The 13,112-nt window shown below is 40.1% G+C and overlaps 1 protein-coding gene across 2 annotated transcripts; it reads left to right on the top strand.

The window, feature by feature from the left end:
• The first annotated feature begins 808 nt into the window (after window positions 1-808).
• Window positions 809-6,239, top strand: mims1a (mitochondrial inner membrane scaffold 1a). 2 transcript variants are annotated; one of them, XM_015000460.2, is made up of 4 exons: window positions 809-958; window positions 3,567-4,049; window positions 4,203-4,314; window positions 4,420-6,239. In XM_015000460.2, the coding sequence occupies exons 2-4, from the start codon at window positions 3,616-3,618 to the stop codon at window positions 4,699-4,701; spliced, it is 828 nt and encodes a 275-aa protein (XP_014855946.1). In that variant the 5' UTR covers window positions 809-958; window positions 3,567-3,615; the 3' UTR covers window positions 4,702-6,239. The 2 variants fall into 2 exon arrangements, with proteins under 2 accessions (XP_014855946.1, XP_087862172.1); XM_088006046.1 differs by lacking the exon at window positions 809-958 and adding an exon at window positions 2,072-2,358.
• The last annotated feature ends 6,873 nt before the right edge of the window (window positions 6,240-13,112 follow it).

Here is a 13,112-nt window from a genome sequence, read left to right on the forward strand (position 1 = left end):
AAAGGATTGAGATGTACTAAGTAACCATGTATGTAACTATGTAACCCAGCATTCTTCCTTCGTGGATGGTTTGACACTGAAAGCGTGCCGCCCTCTGCTGGACAATTTGGTACATTGCATGAGTTTATGTGCGTATATCTGTAAACAACAAACTGGATAATAAAATGTGCGCTATATCTAGGTGATTTTGTAGACAGACAGACTTAACTATTTGCAATATCTAGAACAGAACTACGTCTGGAATACATGGCAGCTAAACAGTGGAACCCTGGGCGCACTCCTTTACAGTCACCCGGCGGAAAACTCAGAAATAAGTGATGGAGATGTAGTGTGGGAGGTGATTTCCTTCTGAATGGACAGTTCTGCTGATAGAATGAAGTAGGTAATGACCTGTGAAAGGAATCAGTGTATCGCGCCGTTAATGACTAAAGAAGTAAATTAGCAATAATAAAAAATCAACTATTTTGGGTTTACTTGCACTCTGATACACTGATCTTAATTTGTTGTATTGCTCCTAATTCTGACTTTCTTATCTATTTAAAAACAAACAAAACAATAAAGCCACACATTTTTTAAATCTTAGAAGGAACACAACTTGGTCGCCCCTCTCGCTGGTGGGTCTGAACTTTTCTCGCCAGGTGAGAAATGGTGCGGACCCACTGTTACAGTAAGTGATAAACAAACCACGTGACCCAAACCCTGCCCTCGAAAAGAAGACATTTTAACAAAGTCACGCTGGGACTTGTATTTTGCAACCTCCAGATGTTACTGACGTTTGGCGCCATTATTAACTACATTTCCCTTGTCTCCATGCGCGGCTGGGGGTGGGGCACTCGGGGACATGCTGCTCTCCTTGGAGTCCATACTGTCCAGTTGTCAATGTGGTTCTGAAACATTTGTGAGTGTTGAATGGCCCTGAGGACTCCGCCGTGTTGCTGAACTCTGACTCCAGCAGCGCGTAAGTTCAGCGCTGTATTCTGATAGCTGCAAAGTGTCTGGCTCAGCCAATCGCAGCTGATTTTACTGATAACTAGCTTTAGCAGTGCCGCTAGCTGTAAGCTAACTAGCTAACGTCAGTAGCAAAGTTGGCAGCTGTTCAGATTGTTGTGTTTTCTGACCCCCGTGTTACAATTTCAGCCAGGGTATCGAGTTTTCTTTACAGCGATAAAACCCTCTGTGGTCCATAATCTGCTGGTAAGCTCCTTTCAACAGAGGGAACTAGAACGGTGGCTCTTGTCCTCCAGCACCACCTGTCCAATGTCAGCTAGCTTAGCATGACTCTGTAAATAACAGCTTTACTGAAGCTTTAATCTTCTGGTTATTGCTTAAATTAACCCCAGTAGATATGATAGCGTCACAAAATGGCTTTATTTTAAAGGAAAAGAAAGTTGTAATGACTGCAGACAATAGTGTTATTTTTAGCTGCTAAAAGTTTTGTCACTAATAGTAAACTTGTCTTAAAGTCTTGGATTCCCACCCCCCCATCCCCTTCTTTTTAAGTTTAAATGGCAAGTTTAAGTTTTAAAACAAATTACCTAGTCTTTTCCAGGATCTAAAATCATCTAAGTTTATCTTCACGTGTCTAAAAACATGTAATTTATGGCAAACCTGGGTGTGGAAATGACTTCATCATTACTCTTTGTCGAACATTTCTGTGGATGAAACTTTTCCTCATTGCTGTATGAGCCAATCCGGATCAAGCTTCAGCTGTCAGACAGGAAACCTCATGGTCCGCCCAGTGCTTGTAAGGGCTCCAGGTTTCTGTAGCTGCAAAATTAGTCATAGGGACAGCTAATTTTCTGACTAAATTTAGTGCTGTACATTATGGCCAGTCATATCTACTTTAGTCTCTAATATTACTGTCATGAATGTTAACTGTGGTCTGTAGATATTTAGCTACAGATATAATTTCAATTCAATTAAAAGGGAAGTTAAATGTTCCCATAGCTTATTTCATCAAAGTATGTTAAAAAGAGTCATTGTGCATACTGATGCTGTGGCCAGGAAGGATCCGCAGTAGCAGTTTTGCAACAAATCTTAAGAGGCCTGTGACTAAAGATTGTTGCTGTATTATGACCTCATGACTATAATAACATGCTAACAGCTCAATAGAGACAATATTACTTAGTAACATGTCCTGGATGACACCAGGGTTGTTGGCAAGCACCGCTAATCCACCTCCTTTGCTTTTGCTATTCCTCTTTGATCAAGCTGTATCCTTAGAAAGCTGGGCAGAGAGACGTTGGAGTAGGGGATATGATCCTTGTCTGTTATCATGGATGGAAGAGACGGTTCCAAAGTCCTCTCTCCATCCATGAAGCCTCCTTTTCCACTCTGGGATTTGGGGTCAGAGTTCAGGTATTATTATTCAAACTTTTGAGATGCTAATCAGCTGCTTTTAATTGTACAAAACAAAAATAGATTTTTGTTTTCTACAGTTAGTTGTTAGATGGTTACGCATCCAACAACTACCTGAAGATAATAATAATAAAAAAATTGAAAGCAAAAATTCTTTCAGCTGCAAAGCATCCAAGGTCATGACCTTAGGATGAAATGCTGGCACATTCCCGTCATCTGTGATGGACTTGGAATAGTATAAAAAAAAGAAAAATCCCTTAGAATATTCCCAGATTGTTGGACAGCAACAATTGCTTTCTCTAAGGTTGTTGCTGATGAACTGTGTGAACACATAACAGTGAACATCTCTGCTTTTGGAGCTTCTGTCACACTTTAGCTGATTACCTAATGGAGCTCCTTGGAGTTAAAGCACCTGCTACTTTATTTTTTTATTTTTTTTACTCTCTCCTAAATTCGACCAGTCACCCAACAAGGAGCTGGTATGTCAGGATCAGGAGCCAGAGGCCTAAAGCTGGAATGTTAGTTACCAGAGTGGAAGACAAACAAAAGCTCTGACTATGTACTTTAGAGAGGCAGTTAACACAATATGAGCTGAACATGTGGATAAAAGAGGAATAAGGACAACTTGATAAGCCTGGTCAGACCACAAACACTGACTGACTCATCCAACTAACTGAAACACTGACCTGTAGTTCCTAAATAAGGTAGTGGCTTTAAGAATGATTAAATGGGTCGTGTGTTTCCTCATTTAGCAGAAATATACTGATGTTATGTTTTAACAAGAGAGTCAAAGGTCACTTAAGACCTATAAACTGTTGTAAAATCTGTTTGGAGTTTTCCTGCAGCTCCGCCTCAGAGATTAGCTCAGTGTGACCATGGAAACATGATAGCGCTCCAGAGTGCATAGTATTGTTAAGGCCAGGAATTTCTCTACATGCTGCTTTCTAGAAAGCAATGACTGCTAGCTGTTGTTAGCATTAACTAGCATTAACCAACAAGTCCTTAACATCACACTGAATGCTTTCTCTTCTTTTTTGTTTTTTTAGACTAAGATGTTGTTTTTTTTAATCTTTTTGGTCTACTTCATGTTGTCAGGAAGGTTCTCTTTAAGTGATTTCTTGTTTTTACTGATCAGGCCTGGGTGTGGTTAGTGGAGGGAAGACATGAAAGTGTAGCTTCCATGTCATGTTTTACTTGTTTCCCCACAGACTGTGGTTGACCATCAGGACGGTGAAGGACTAGGAGTGGAGGCGGAGGATGATGATGCAGCACATCCTTACCCATGGGACCCTTTGGCGGGTGGTGGCATGGCGCTCGCTGGCGGGGGGTGCAGCCGTCCTCGAGCATCCGGCGGCGACAGTGGCGGCATCCAGGTTCTGCGTGCTCCGTCTGTCGCTGCTGCAGCCCGCTGCCCAGAGATGGGTCTCAGCGTCCGCCTCCAGCAGAGCAGCACATCAGCCAAAGCACCAATCCCCACAGGAACAAACAGCACAACCTGCGTCCGCCCCGCCTTCACAGGACGGCCCCAAAGGTCAGCCGGAGAAGGCGGATGTTGACCCGCTGCAAGACAAGTCTATCGGCCTGGTCCAGAGGTTTAAGAAGACGTTTAAACAGTACGGGAAAGTGATGATCCCGGTTCACTTGGCAACGTCCTCTGTCTGGTTTGGAACCTTCTATTACGCTGCTATGAAGTGAGTAACATTTAAGACTTTTAGCCTGGAAATCAGCCGCTGGTTGAAACTTAATGATGACTTTGAGAAGAGTGTTTTAAAGTTCTCTGACTGTACAGGAAGCATAATGTTTTTAACATCTTCTAAAATTTTTCTGTTGTTTGAACCCCACAGAGGTGTGAATGTAGTGCCGTTCCTAGAGATGATTGGCTTCCCAGAATCTATAGTTGGCCTTTTGAGAGATTCCTCTAGTGGCTATGCACTGACCGCCTACGCCATGTTCAAGGTAACGTCAATACTGCAGTTTGGGCAACAGACCGGTCTGAGAATGATCCAAGTATGGCTCTCAGATGGGATCAGGTTAAGGTGTTGTCCTTTGTTTCCTCTACAGATTGCAACCCCAGCTAGATACGCAGTGACACTAGGCGGAACCTCGCTGTCCATTCAGTACCTCCGCAAACATGGCTACCTCTCCACACCGCCGCCAGTCACAGACTACCTCCAGGACAAGATGGAGGCGACAAAGGAGAGATTCACAGAAAAGATGGAGGAAACAAAAGGACTCATCTCTGAGAAAATGGAAGAGACTAAAGACAAGCTGTCTGAGAAGCTGCAGGAAACCAAAGACAGAGTTTCAGAGGGGAAATCATTTTTTCGAAAGAAGAACGACTAGTGGCTCACACGTACACGAGGCGCCCGCTGCTGAGCGGTCCTGTTAGGATCTCGTTTTGTGGAGTTGACAGAGTGGGGGCGAGTAACACTTCATTTCTTTGACTGTCTGGAGGTGTGAGACGTTGCACTATCCCCGTCTTGACACCCGTCAGTTATCACTTTGGTGTCTATTTATGTGTCAAATCGGTCCCTAATTGTCTGAACCCTCCCACAATGCACTGCAACTGTAGAGCAGCAAGCGGCTTAGTCGCCTGCTGGCAGCGCCGCTTCCTGGCTCTGCCGTCTCAGGTGGGATTTCCACAGACGGGATCTGGGCTGAGCCGTCTCCTGGCTGCGAAGTGACTGCCAGTTTTACTTGAACACTCGGAGAGGCAGGTGAAGACGGCCAGAGACACGGAGCTGTGCTAATCCTTCTGACTGAACCGAAAATAAAACTTGAAGCTCTTCGTTAACCGTCTCATAGTTTGTTAAAAGACAGAGAAAGAGATTTCACCTTGTGTCTTTAATGTAATTAACCAGAAATAATGTTTTTTTAATGACTTTTTCTCTTGATAGTCAAATAATATATCACCTTTGTTGTGGTTTCTGAACTATGAGAGCCGAGTTGAACTGGGACTAAAGTGGAGGATGGCTTGGTACAGTTTATATGAGGTAAGCACACCTGTACAGTCCTGGTCAGAGCTCCAGGAGGAACACGGTTCTGATCAGATGGAGGAGAACGAGTTGGACCTGAATGTTTAGGCTGGTAGAGGTAGTTGAGACAGGAGACTATAATAATTGTTGGAAGTTTTCTGTCATCACAAAACTTTAAAATTTCAATCTAGTGACAATGAATCAGAAAAGAGCTTCAAAAAGCTTCCATCCATCCATCTGGGCCAGGAGGGCAGGTACGCCCTGGACAGGTTGCCAGGACAACACAGAGACAGACACGACAAAATAACCATTCAAACCCAGGACCTTGTGTCTGCAAGGCAGCAGTCCTACCAACATGGCTGCTGGGAACCCAGCTAATATGGGAAAAAACTTGTTCATTAAACTTTGGTAACATTGAGAGAGTGATCTATATTTTGTTTTTGTTGCTGAGAATGGGGACAAAAAATTATAGACCTAAAAAATGTGAACTTTCCCATTAAACCAAAAACTACTTATATGAACTTCTTATAAAAATGCGAATCTTTAAATTTGAGACATAAAACAAGTTTCACAATCATTTGCAGATCCTGTTTCTCCAAAAATATGACTGCTCTATAAGTTTTATTGCATATTGAATTTATCATGATTAATTCATTTAGCCTTTATTATTAGAAACTTCATATTTCTCATGACGCCTGAGTACTTTGGCCTTCATGGTGTTTGGGCCGTGGAGCAGGAGTTTCTGACCGGGACTGTAAAAGGACTGCTGTGTAGAACGTGGATATTACAGTTTCACAATGTGACAGAAATGACTTGTTTCATTTAGTAAACAAACTAATGTCCTCACCAGAAATTCACTCTGATGTTTGGTCAAAAACACACTGAATAAAAGTGATATGAAAATCATCACATTTGTGTGTAATTTTTGGGAAACAGAGTCACAGCATGATGAGCCAAATGTTTTTGAAGAAATGGCAAAAAAATCAGACTTCCTATGGAAGCAGTAAGGAGAGAATATTTCTTCCTATTCCCTGTTTTGATGAAAGAAAATTGCTTGGTGTGTGATGGTGAAGGGCCATTCTAGGTTGGACTTTCCTTCAAGAGTATTGGTGGGAATCAAGTTTGTTTTTGCTGCTAAAAAGTTTAGACCAAACTCAATATAGATGAGAGATAAACCTTTGAGCTTTTATTTCCACTTGAATCACAGGTTTATCAGGAAGTGGAAGGTTCTGATCCGATCAAGTCCATCTCCAGAGCAGCAGTTTACCCACTGCAGAGGAAACCTGGAGGATCTGACCTCACAAAACAGCCAGCAGCTGACAGGCCGAGGAGAAAGTCTGAAAAAGCATTGCAGGAAAGACAGTTGGCTTGGCCAACCATCACGGCTCATCCAGTGATGAAGGATTTGCAAATAGACACCGAGTATTATTCATTACATTCTATTTTAAGTCTGTGTTCTGAAATTTTTGTTCACCAAATACACAATATTCCATGGATTTAATGCATTAAAAAATATTTTCCAAATTGTTTGAGATCCAAGTGGAAATACCTGAAAAAAAATCTGACATATTCGATTTCATCCCTTACTTCTACAGTTTGGAAATTAATCCAAAATGTTTGCAGTCATCATCATAAAGCATGAAGGAGTAGCAGATATTTTGTTCATGTTTTTTTTTTTATTATCTTTGCAACTCATCCAGCAAATATTTTTGTACTGTAGTCAAAGCAGCAGATTGCATGATGCGTATCAGAAAGTTTGCGGTTAAAGTTCCTGAGAACAGGCCTTCAGAAATGCTAAGCAGATGCAAACATCCCATCATTCCACAGGTAATCTGCTCCAGCCTGTCGCCGTGGCTCTGAATAAAAACGTGCATGGAGAAGCGACAATGACCTCTGCTGTCTGAAGTAATGAACAGCTGTTTATGCAGCCCACGGCCCCTCACACTAACACCTGCGTTCTCCCACAGGGAGCGTGGCACAAAGGACACAGCACCACTTTGACTTCTGAGATGTTTATCGGCTAAAGCCAATCTGTGTTCCTCAGGTGTGAATCTGTGGCTAAACATCACTCAAGTCGCAGGGTGTCAGAGTGAACCTGAGGTGACCAACAGGTCAGGAGGGAAATAAAGAAAACAACAACGACTCCACTGTGGGAAGTCATTTTTCCAGGTTTTTGTCCTCTGTGTTCAGAAAGTTTTCACTCTCCTGATGCATTATTTAACAGTTACATTAGAGGTCAGATTTGTTTCAACTAAAAAACCATTTGAAATAAGTAATGAAAGTAGGGGAAGTTCTAAAATATTCAAAATAGCAACATGACTCAAAGAATAACATGAAATAGTCCAGCAGCTTCCCTTCTTTAAAAAAAAAAAAAAAATTAAGATAATCTGTTGTATGAGTGTGTGCGTGGGTGTGTAAGCGCGCGTGCGTGTGCGTGCATGTGTGTGGATTACTCTGGAGTTTAGCAAACTGTTCTACTAACTGAAGAGACACTTAAAGAAATCTCCATGACATTTACAGAAATGAAAAATGGTTGCATCTAAAGGCACAAACACCAAAACAGATAAAATAATTTTAAACTCTCACAAAAAGAATCCTAAAACGTTTTGGCAAATCCTGACATTTTTGTGGCATCAAATTTACACCAAAAGTCAAGAGGAGCACTACTTCCTACTGCAGGCACTAAACTTAATGAGTTGCAGTCCTGTGGAATGTCATAAGGGCCACTAATATTTTTATTTATTTATTTTTTAAACGAATGTCTGGTTAAAATGTCATGCAAAAAAATTAAACAGTAAACCTGTGTTTTTTGCTTGACTTTTTAAATAGACATGTGGTGAAAGGTTCAATTTGTGGCACTTATGGTTTTCCATACAATGCACTCATAGTCTCTACATTGTGTGTGCCTTGATGGTCACAATGTGCAGCGGTGGAAGAAAATATCCCTCTTAAAGAATTTATGTTATTGCTTCGACATTCAGACCTTTAAGCAAATTTTATCAGCAGAAGACGGTAAATGAGTCAATTTTGGATCCAGTTTGTTAAACATTATAAGCTGATGGTTAAAACGGAAAGTGCTACGCTTGGAGGCAATAACTGTCATAGATTGCTTTTAATCTTACTGTGGTTGAATTTTAGCCCACTCTTCTTTCTTGAGCCTGTTTAAGGCATAAACGCCACATTTTGTTTGTCTGGTTCGTATAGCCTAGCATCTCAGTTGTACTAAGAACAAGTTAGTACAACTGTTTTGATTTTTGTGAGTCGCTCAGAGGTGAACTAAACATTCTTTCTTTTCATGCCTCCATTAGTTGTGGCCTCATCTTTTAAAAAATCATCAGGACTAACATGTACTGTGTTGTTTTAGATGGTCGTTCTTCAAGGAACGATGGATTGGTCACCTTCAAACTGCTGAGGTGTGAATGCTTCAGGAAAGTTTCTGTTAACTTGGAGGATTTTATTTTGACCAAACTCATATCAGAAATTGATATGAGTTTTGTAATATCAATTTCTGATATGACGATCTGGAGGAATTCTGTCCATAATGTCAAAGAATCTGTTTAACCTTCCGGACCAGATCTGAGCAGTAACATGTTTTTCACTCCCCATACGATGACTCTAACTTTGACCCGGTCTTTTCTACAGGGACACATTTTCCATACTTTTCACCGCTCTATATTCAGGCTTTCTTCACCTTGCTTTTATTTTTAACACTCTCAGTGTCAGGTTCTGCTTTAGAAATGCACCCAAGGCCTGGAGATCTAAAGTGTCATCAGATATTATAAAGCCATTTAGGTTTCCTGAGCGTTGGCAAAAATATTCAATAGTTTAACATTTATGAAAGTGGTTTTACACGCAGGTCCAGACCCAGACACACTTAAATAAATCCTTTTTTCAACATGTTAGATCTTCAACATTTTCTGTCCCCTGAAAATCTGTACGATAAACGTTGCTAAAGCATTCTAATGTGGATGCCTGAGGAAAAGGTCACGTCAGGCCCACTTCTGTGGAATGATAGATGGAAAAGATGATTGAAAAACTGGTTTAATCAACAAATGTACTTCTTTTTTATATAAAACAATCCCCCTGGGTTTTAGCCACACCAATGCACTGAAATTGCACTTGTAAAAGTTTCAAAGAGTCAGTATTATATAAAATCCACTTTTTTTGGCCTTACATGATGTCATCATATTATTCCCTCATCATCAACATATCTGGAGTGTTGCCTTGATTCTTTCATGCATGTTTGCGAAGTAATTTATTCTCCATGACAACCATTCAGCTGTGCAAAATACCTGGTTGGACCTAGCCCCGCCTTTGAGGACGAAGCTCCTCCTCGGAGCTGCAGACTCTAGGTTTTCAAGTTTCTGCTCTGAGGCAACCCTCCCCCATTCACCATAGTTTGGTTTCTCAAAGTTGCCCTCAGGTGTGTGTGTGTGTGTGTGTGTGTGTGTGTGTGTGTGTTTGCATGGTTGCATGTCTGTGTTGCCCTGTGATGGACTGATGACCTGTAGCTGGATTGTGCTCAGATTTCTGAGTAGACTGTTTTCTGCTCATTTTTTTTATTTATTTATTTTTGCTTATAATCTTTCATTGGCTAGAAGAGATGCTTGTAACATATTCAGAGCTCTTTATAGAGCAGTGGTTCTTAACCTTTTTTGAGGTACCGAACCCCCCACTTTCATATGCGCATTCACTGAACCCTTCTTATACCCCCCTCCCCCTCCGACACACACACACAAAATACTTTGCGGTATTCTGATTTAGTAATGTAATTATATTAGCTGCGTTACCACCCCCACGCCACTAGAGGCAGTACCAACCCCGAAAAGATGCGACTATGGAGCAGATTTAGAAGTACACCGAAAGCTACAGAATTTGGTAAAAACGGTGAGTTTTGCTGAAGTAATTAAAGACACAAGTCCAAATCCATAGACATAATATAAGCATAGACGCCTCATGAACCGCTCCTGCGCAGGAAATACGGCGGCCATCTTGGAGCGGTATACCCTCCTACTTTGCTCAATCAAAACAGCAGAAAATGCCTCAGCACTGAGGGATATTGTTGTTCTGGTCGATGGATTATTGATGTGAGGGCTCCACAGACAACATTTCACAAGTAAGATGGACATATTATTGTGTATATATTGTGATTAGAATATTACTTTACTGTATTTATGTCCACCGGCGAGATACCAGCTAATATTAGCTACAGTGCTTGGTGTAATACGGGTTCAGCCCCGCTATGAAGGCTAACTGAGATTCTGTTAATCTAAAAAAATTAATTATTCTCTAACATTGGCTTAGATTATCTGACACAAGGGCCTATATTAGAAATGAAACAATATAACACATATTATAAAACTTATATTATGTGTTATAACATTCACCGGCAAAGTTTACACAGGTGGTAAAGACTATTATTTATATTCTTTCACTCTGTCAAAAGTAAGATACATCCTAAATCTTCCGTTTTTGTTTTGAAAGTTTCCTAAAGACACGGTGTGAGGAAGAAGAGGGAGAAATCTATAAAGAGAGACGGATTCACTGCAGCACGGATGAATCTCACATCGGATTTTGGACTCGTCGGCTGAAAAACATATTATATACATATATATATATATATATATATGTATATATATACATATATATATATACATATATATATATATATATATATATATATATATATATATATATATATATATATATATATATATATATATAATATATATATATATATTATATATTTATATATATATAATATATATATATATATATATATATATATATATATATATATATTTATATATATATTTATATATATATTTATATAAATTTATATAAATATATAAATTTATATATATTTATATATAAATATATATAAATTATATATTTATATATATATATATATATAAATATATAATTTTTTTATTTTTTATATATATATATATATATATATATATATATATATATATATATATATATAATTCAGTATTAATCATTATTTATTTGTGCCATTATTAATCTTTATTTATTAGTGTTTGTATAGTTATATAAATATGTATTGATATTACTAAATGTATTAAATAAATTATGAACGGGTGTGTGCTTTGTAATATGCTCTTCATACATCGATATCAGAATATTCCATTCCTATTCTATTGTTATAGCCACTAAGCATATTTAAATATAATGAACTATGTATTACAAACATACTTAAAAATACAATTGTTTATAAATGTTGCTTTGATAGATGTTTGAATATGGTTTACAGAAACAAAAAAGTGTGTTATGATCGATTAAATGCGCTGATACATCATTGTGCCTGCTAAACACATAAGGCTGAGTGGAGCGGAGTACCGCTCCAAGATGGCCGCCCTAAATCTCGTCAGCGACAATAGGCGAGAGCGGTCCATGAGGCGTCTATCCTTATATTATGTCTATGTCCAAATCCATGCTGAGAGTGGAGCTCCTCCAATCAGTGCTCCTCCGCAGCTCTGATTGGCTCAGCAATGTAACGTGATCCTCTGCAGCAAGTGATGGCAAAGCGGGGAGAGTCATCACGACTTTACACAAGTGTGTCTTTACCTCCGCGGCAGAGGCTCCACCGAACCCCAGGGGTTCGATCGAACCCAGGTTAAGAACCACTGTTATAGAGCTCTGAATATGGTGGCCATATGACCACCAGAATTAGACACCCTTGGGCCCTGTGAGGATAAGTTGTTAAGGGCCAGGGGTCCTCAACTCCAGGCCACGAGGGCCGGAGTCCTGCAACCCTCAGATGTGTCCCTTGTCCAACGCAGCTCAATCAAAGGCTGAATCACCTCAGGTTGTCCAGAGTCCCGCCGAAGACCTTATTATATGACTTTGTGGTCCTCCTGACAATGCAAGGTTAGAAGAAAATGAGGCCAGAAATAATCTTGGAAGCAAAACATTTCACCACAGCTTGATGATGAAAAATGACGGCTTAAAACTTACAGTTTCCTCCTCCACTTCCTGTTTCTTGTGTGTTGCTAAAGGCCTGGAAGACGCTCCGACTCGGAGACTGCCTACTCGGCTGAAAGACTGATGTATGCGGGATTTCTCCGCATGCCGCACATCTGTCTTAGAGGTGTGTGTGTGTATGTGTGTGTGTGCAGTCTGACAAAAATGAGTTAAAAGGGGATCTTGTTCCCAGCAGCATTTTGCAGCTCCAGGTTCACGCAGAGGACAAGACGTTGTGAGTGAGTTGAAGGGCTTTGAACACGAGGTTTGTTTCACTCCTGAGGATGTTACGACAAGTCGCCAGATGGAGCCTGTCTATAAATAAAGCATTCTGGCTTAAATATACAGAAACGCATGTTTTATGCATAACCTTACTTTACATGGCTGAGTGAGTCATTTCCTGCCTGCTCAGAGAGATTGCTGCTGATGACTCTCTAGAAAACAAAACGGAGAGAAAAATGAGGAGTGATGCTTCTCTTCGGATCTCAGCACTGTGCAAGAAGCAGAAGAATCAGCAGATTTAGGAAAGAAACGCTCTGAAAGGAATGGCTGAAGAGTTGGGTCGGATTAATCGACTATTGAAACAATCATCGCCTGGGCGATATGGACGATATTTATCATGATATTTTGTGGTGCTATTCCGATAACAATGAAAGTGACAATAAGAACCGTTTCTTGCCTCTTTTTTTAGGTAACTGGACACACAAACACTGATATCGAAAAGATTTCCATTTGTAATATACCAGCAACATCAAAGTGTGTTTATTATCACTAAACTACACACAGCTGTATTTA

This window comes from Poecilia mexicana, unplaced genomic scaffold (assembly GCF_051168715.1).
Source record: "Poecilia mexicana isolate PSO_F unplaced genomic scaffold, ASM5116871v1 scaffold_6, whole genome shotgun sequence".
Classification (NCBI taxonomy): Eukaryota; Metazoa; Chordata; class Actinopteri; order Cyprinodontiformes; family Poeciliidae; genus Poecilia; species Poecilia mexicana.

Bases quoted from the DNA above. Each gene is read 5' to 3' on its own strand.
- mims1a (XM_015000460.2), top strand. From the start codon at position 3,616: ATGATGATGCAGCACATCCTTACCCATGGGACCCTTTGGCGGGTGGTG. The intron at 4,050-4,202 runs GTGAGTAACATT...TGAACCCCACAG, and splicing joins TTCTATTACGCTGCTATGAA to AGGTGTGAATGTAGTGCCGT. The intron at 4,315-4,419 runs GTAACGTCAATA...TTTCCTCTACAG, and splicing joins CCGCCTACGCCATGTTCAAG to ATTGCAACCCCAGCTAGATA.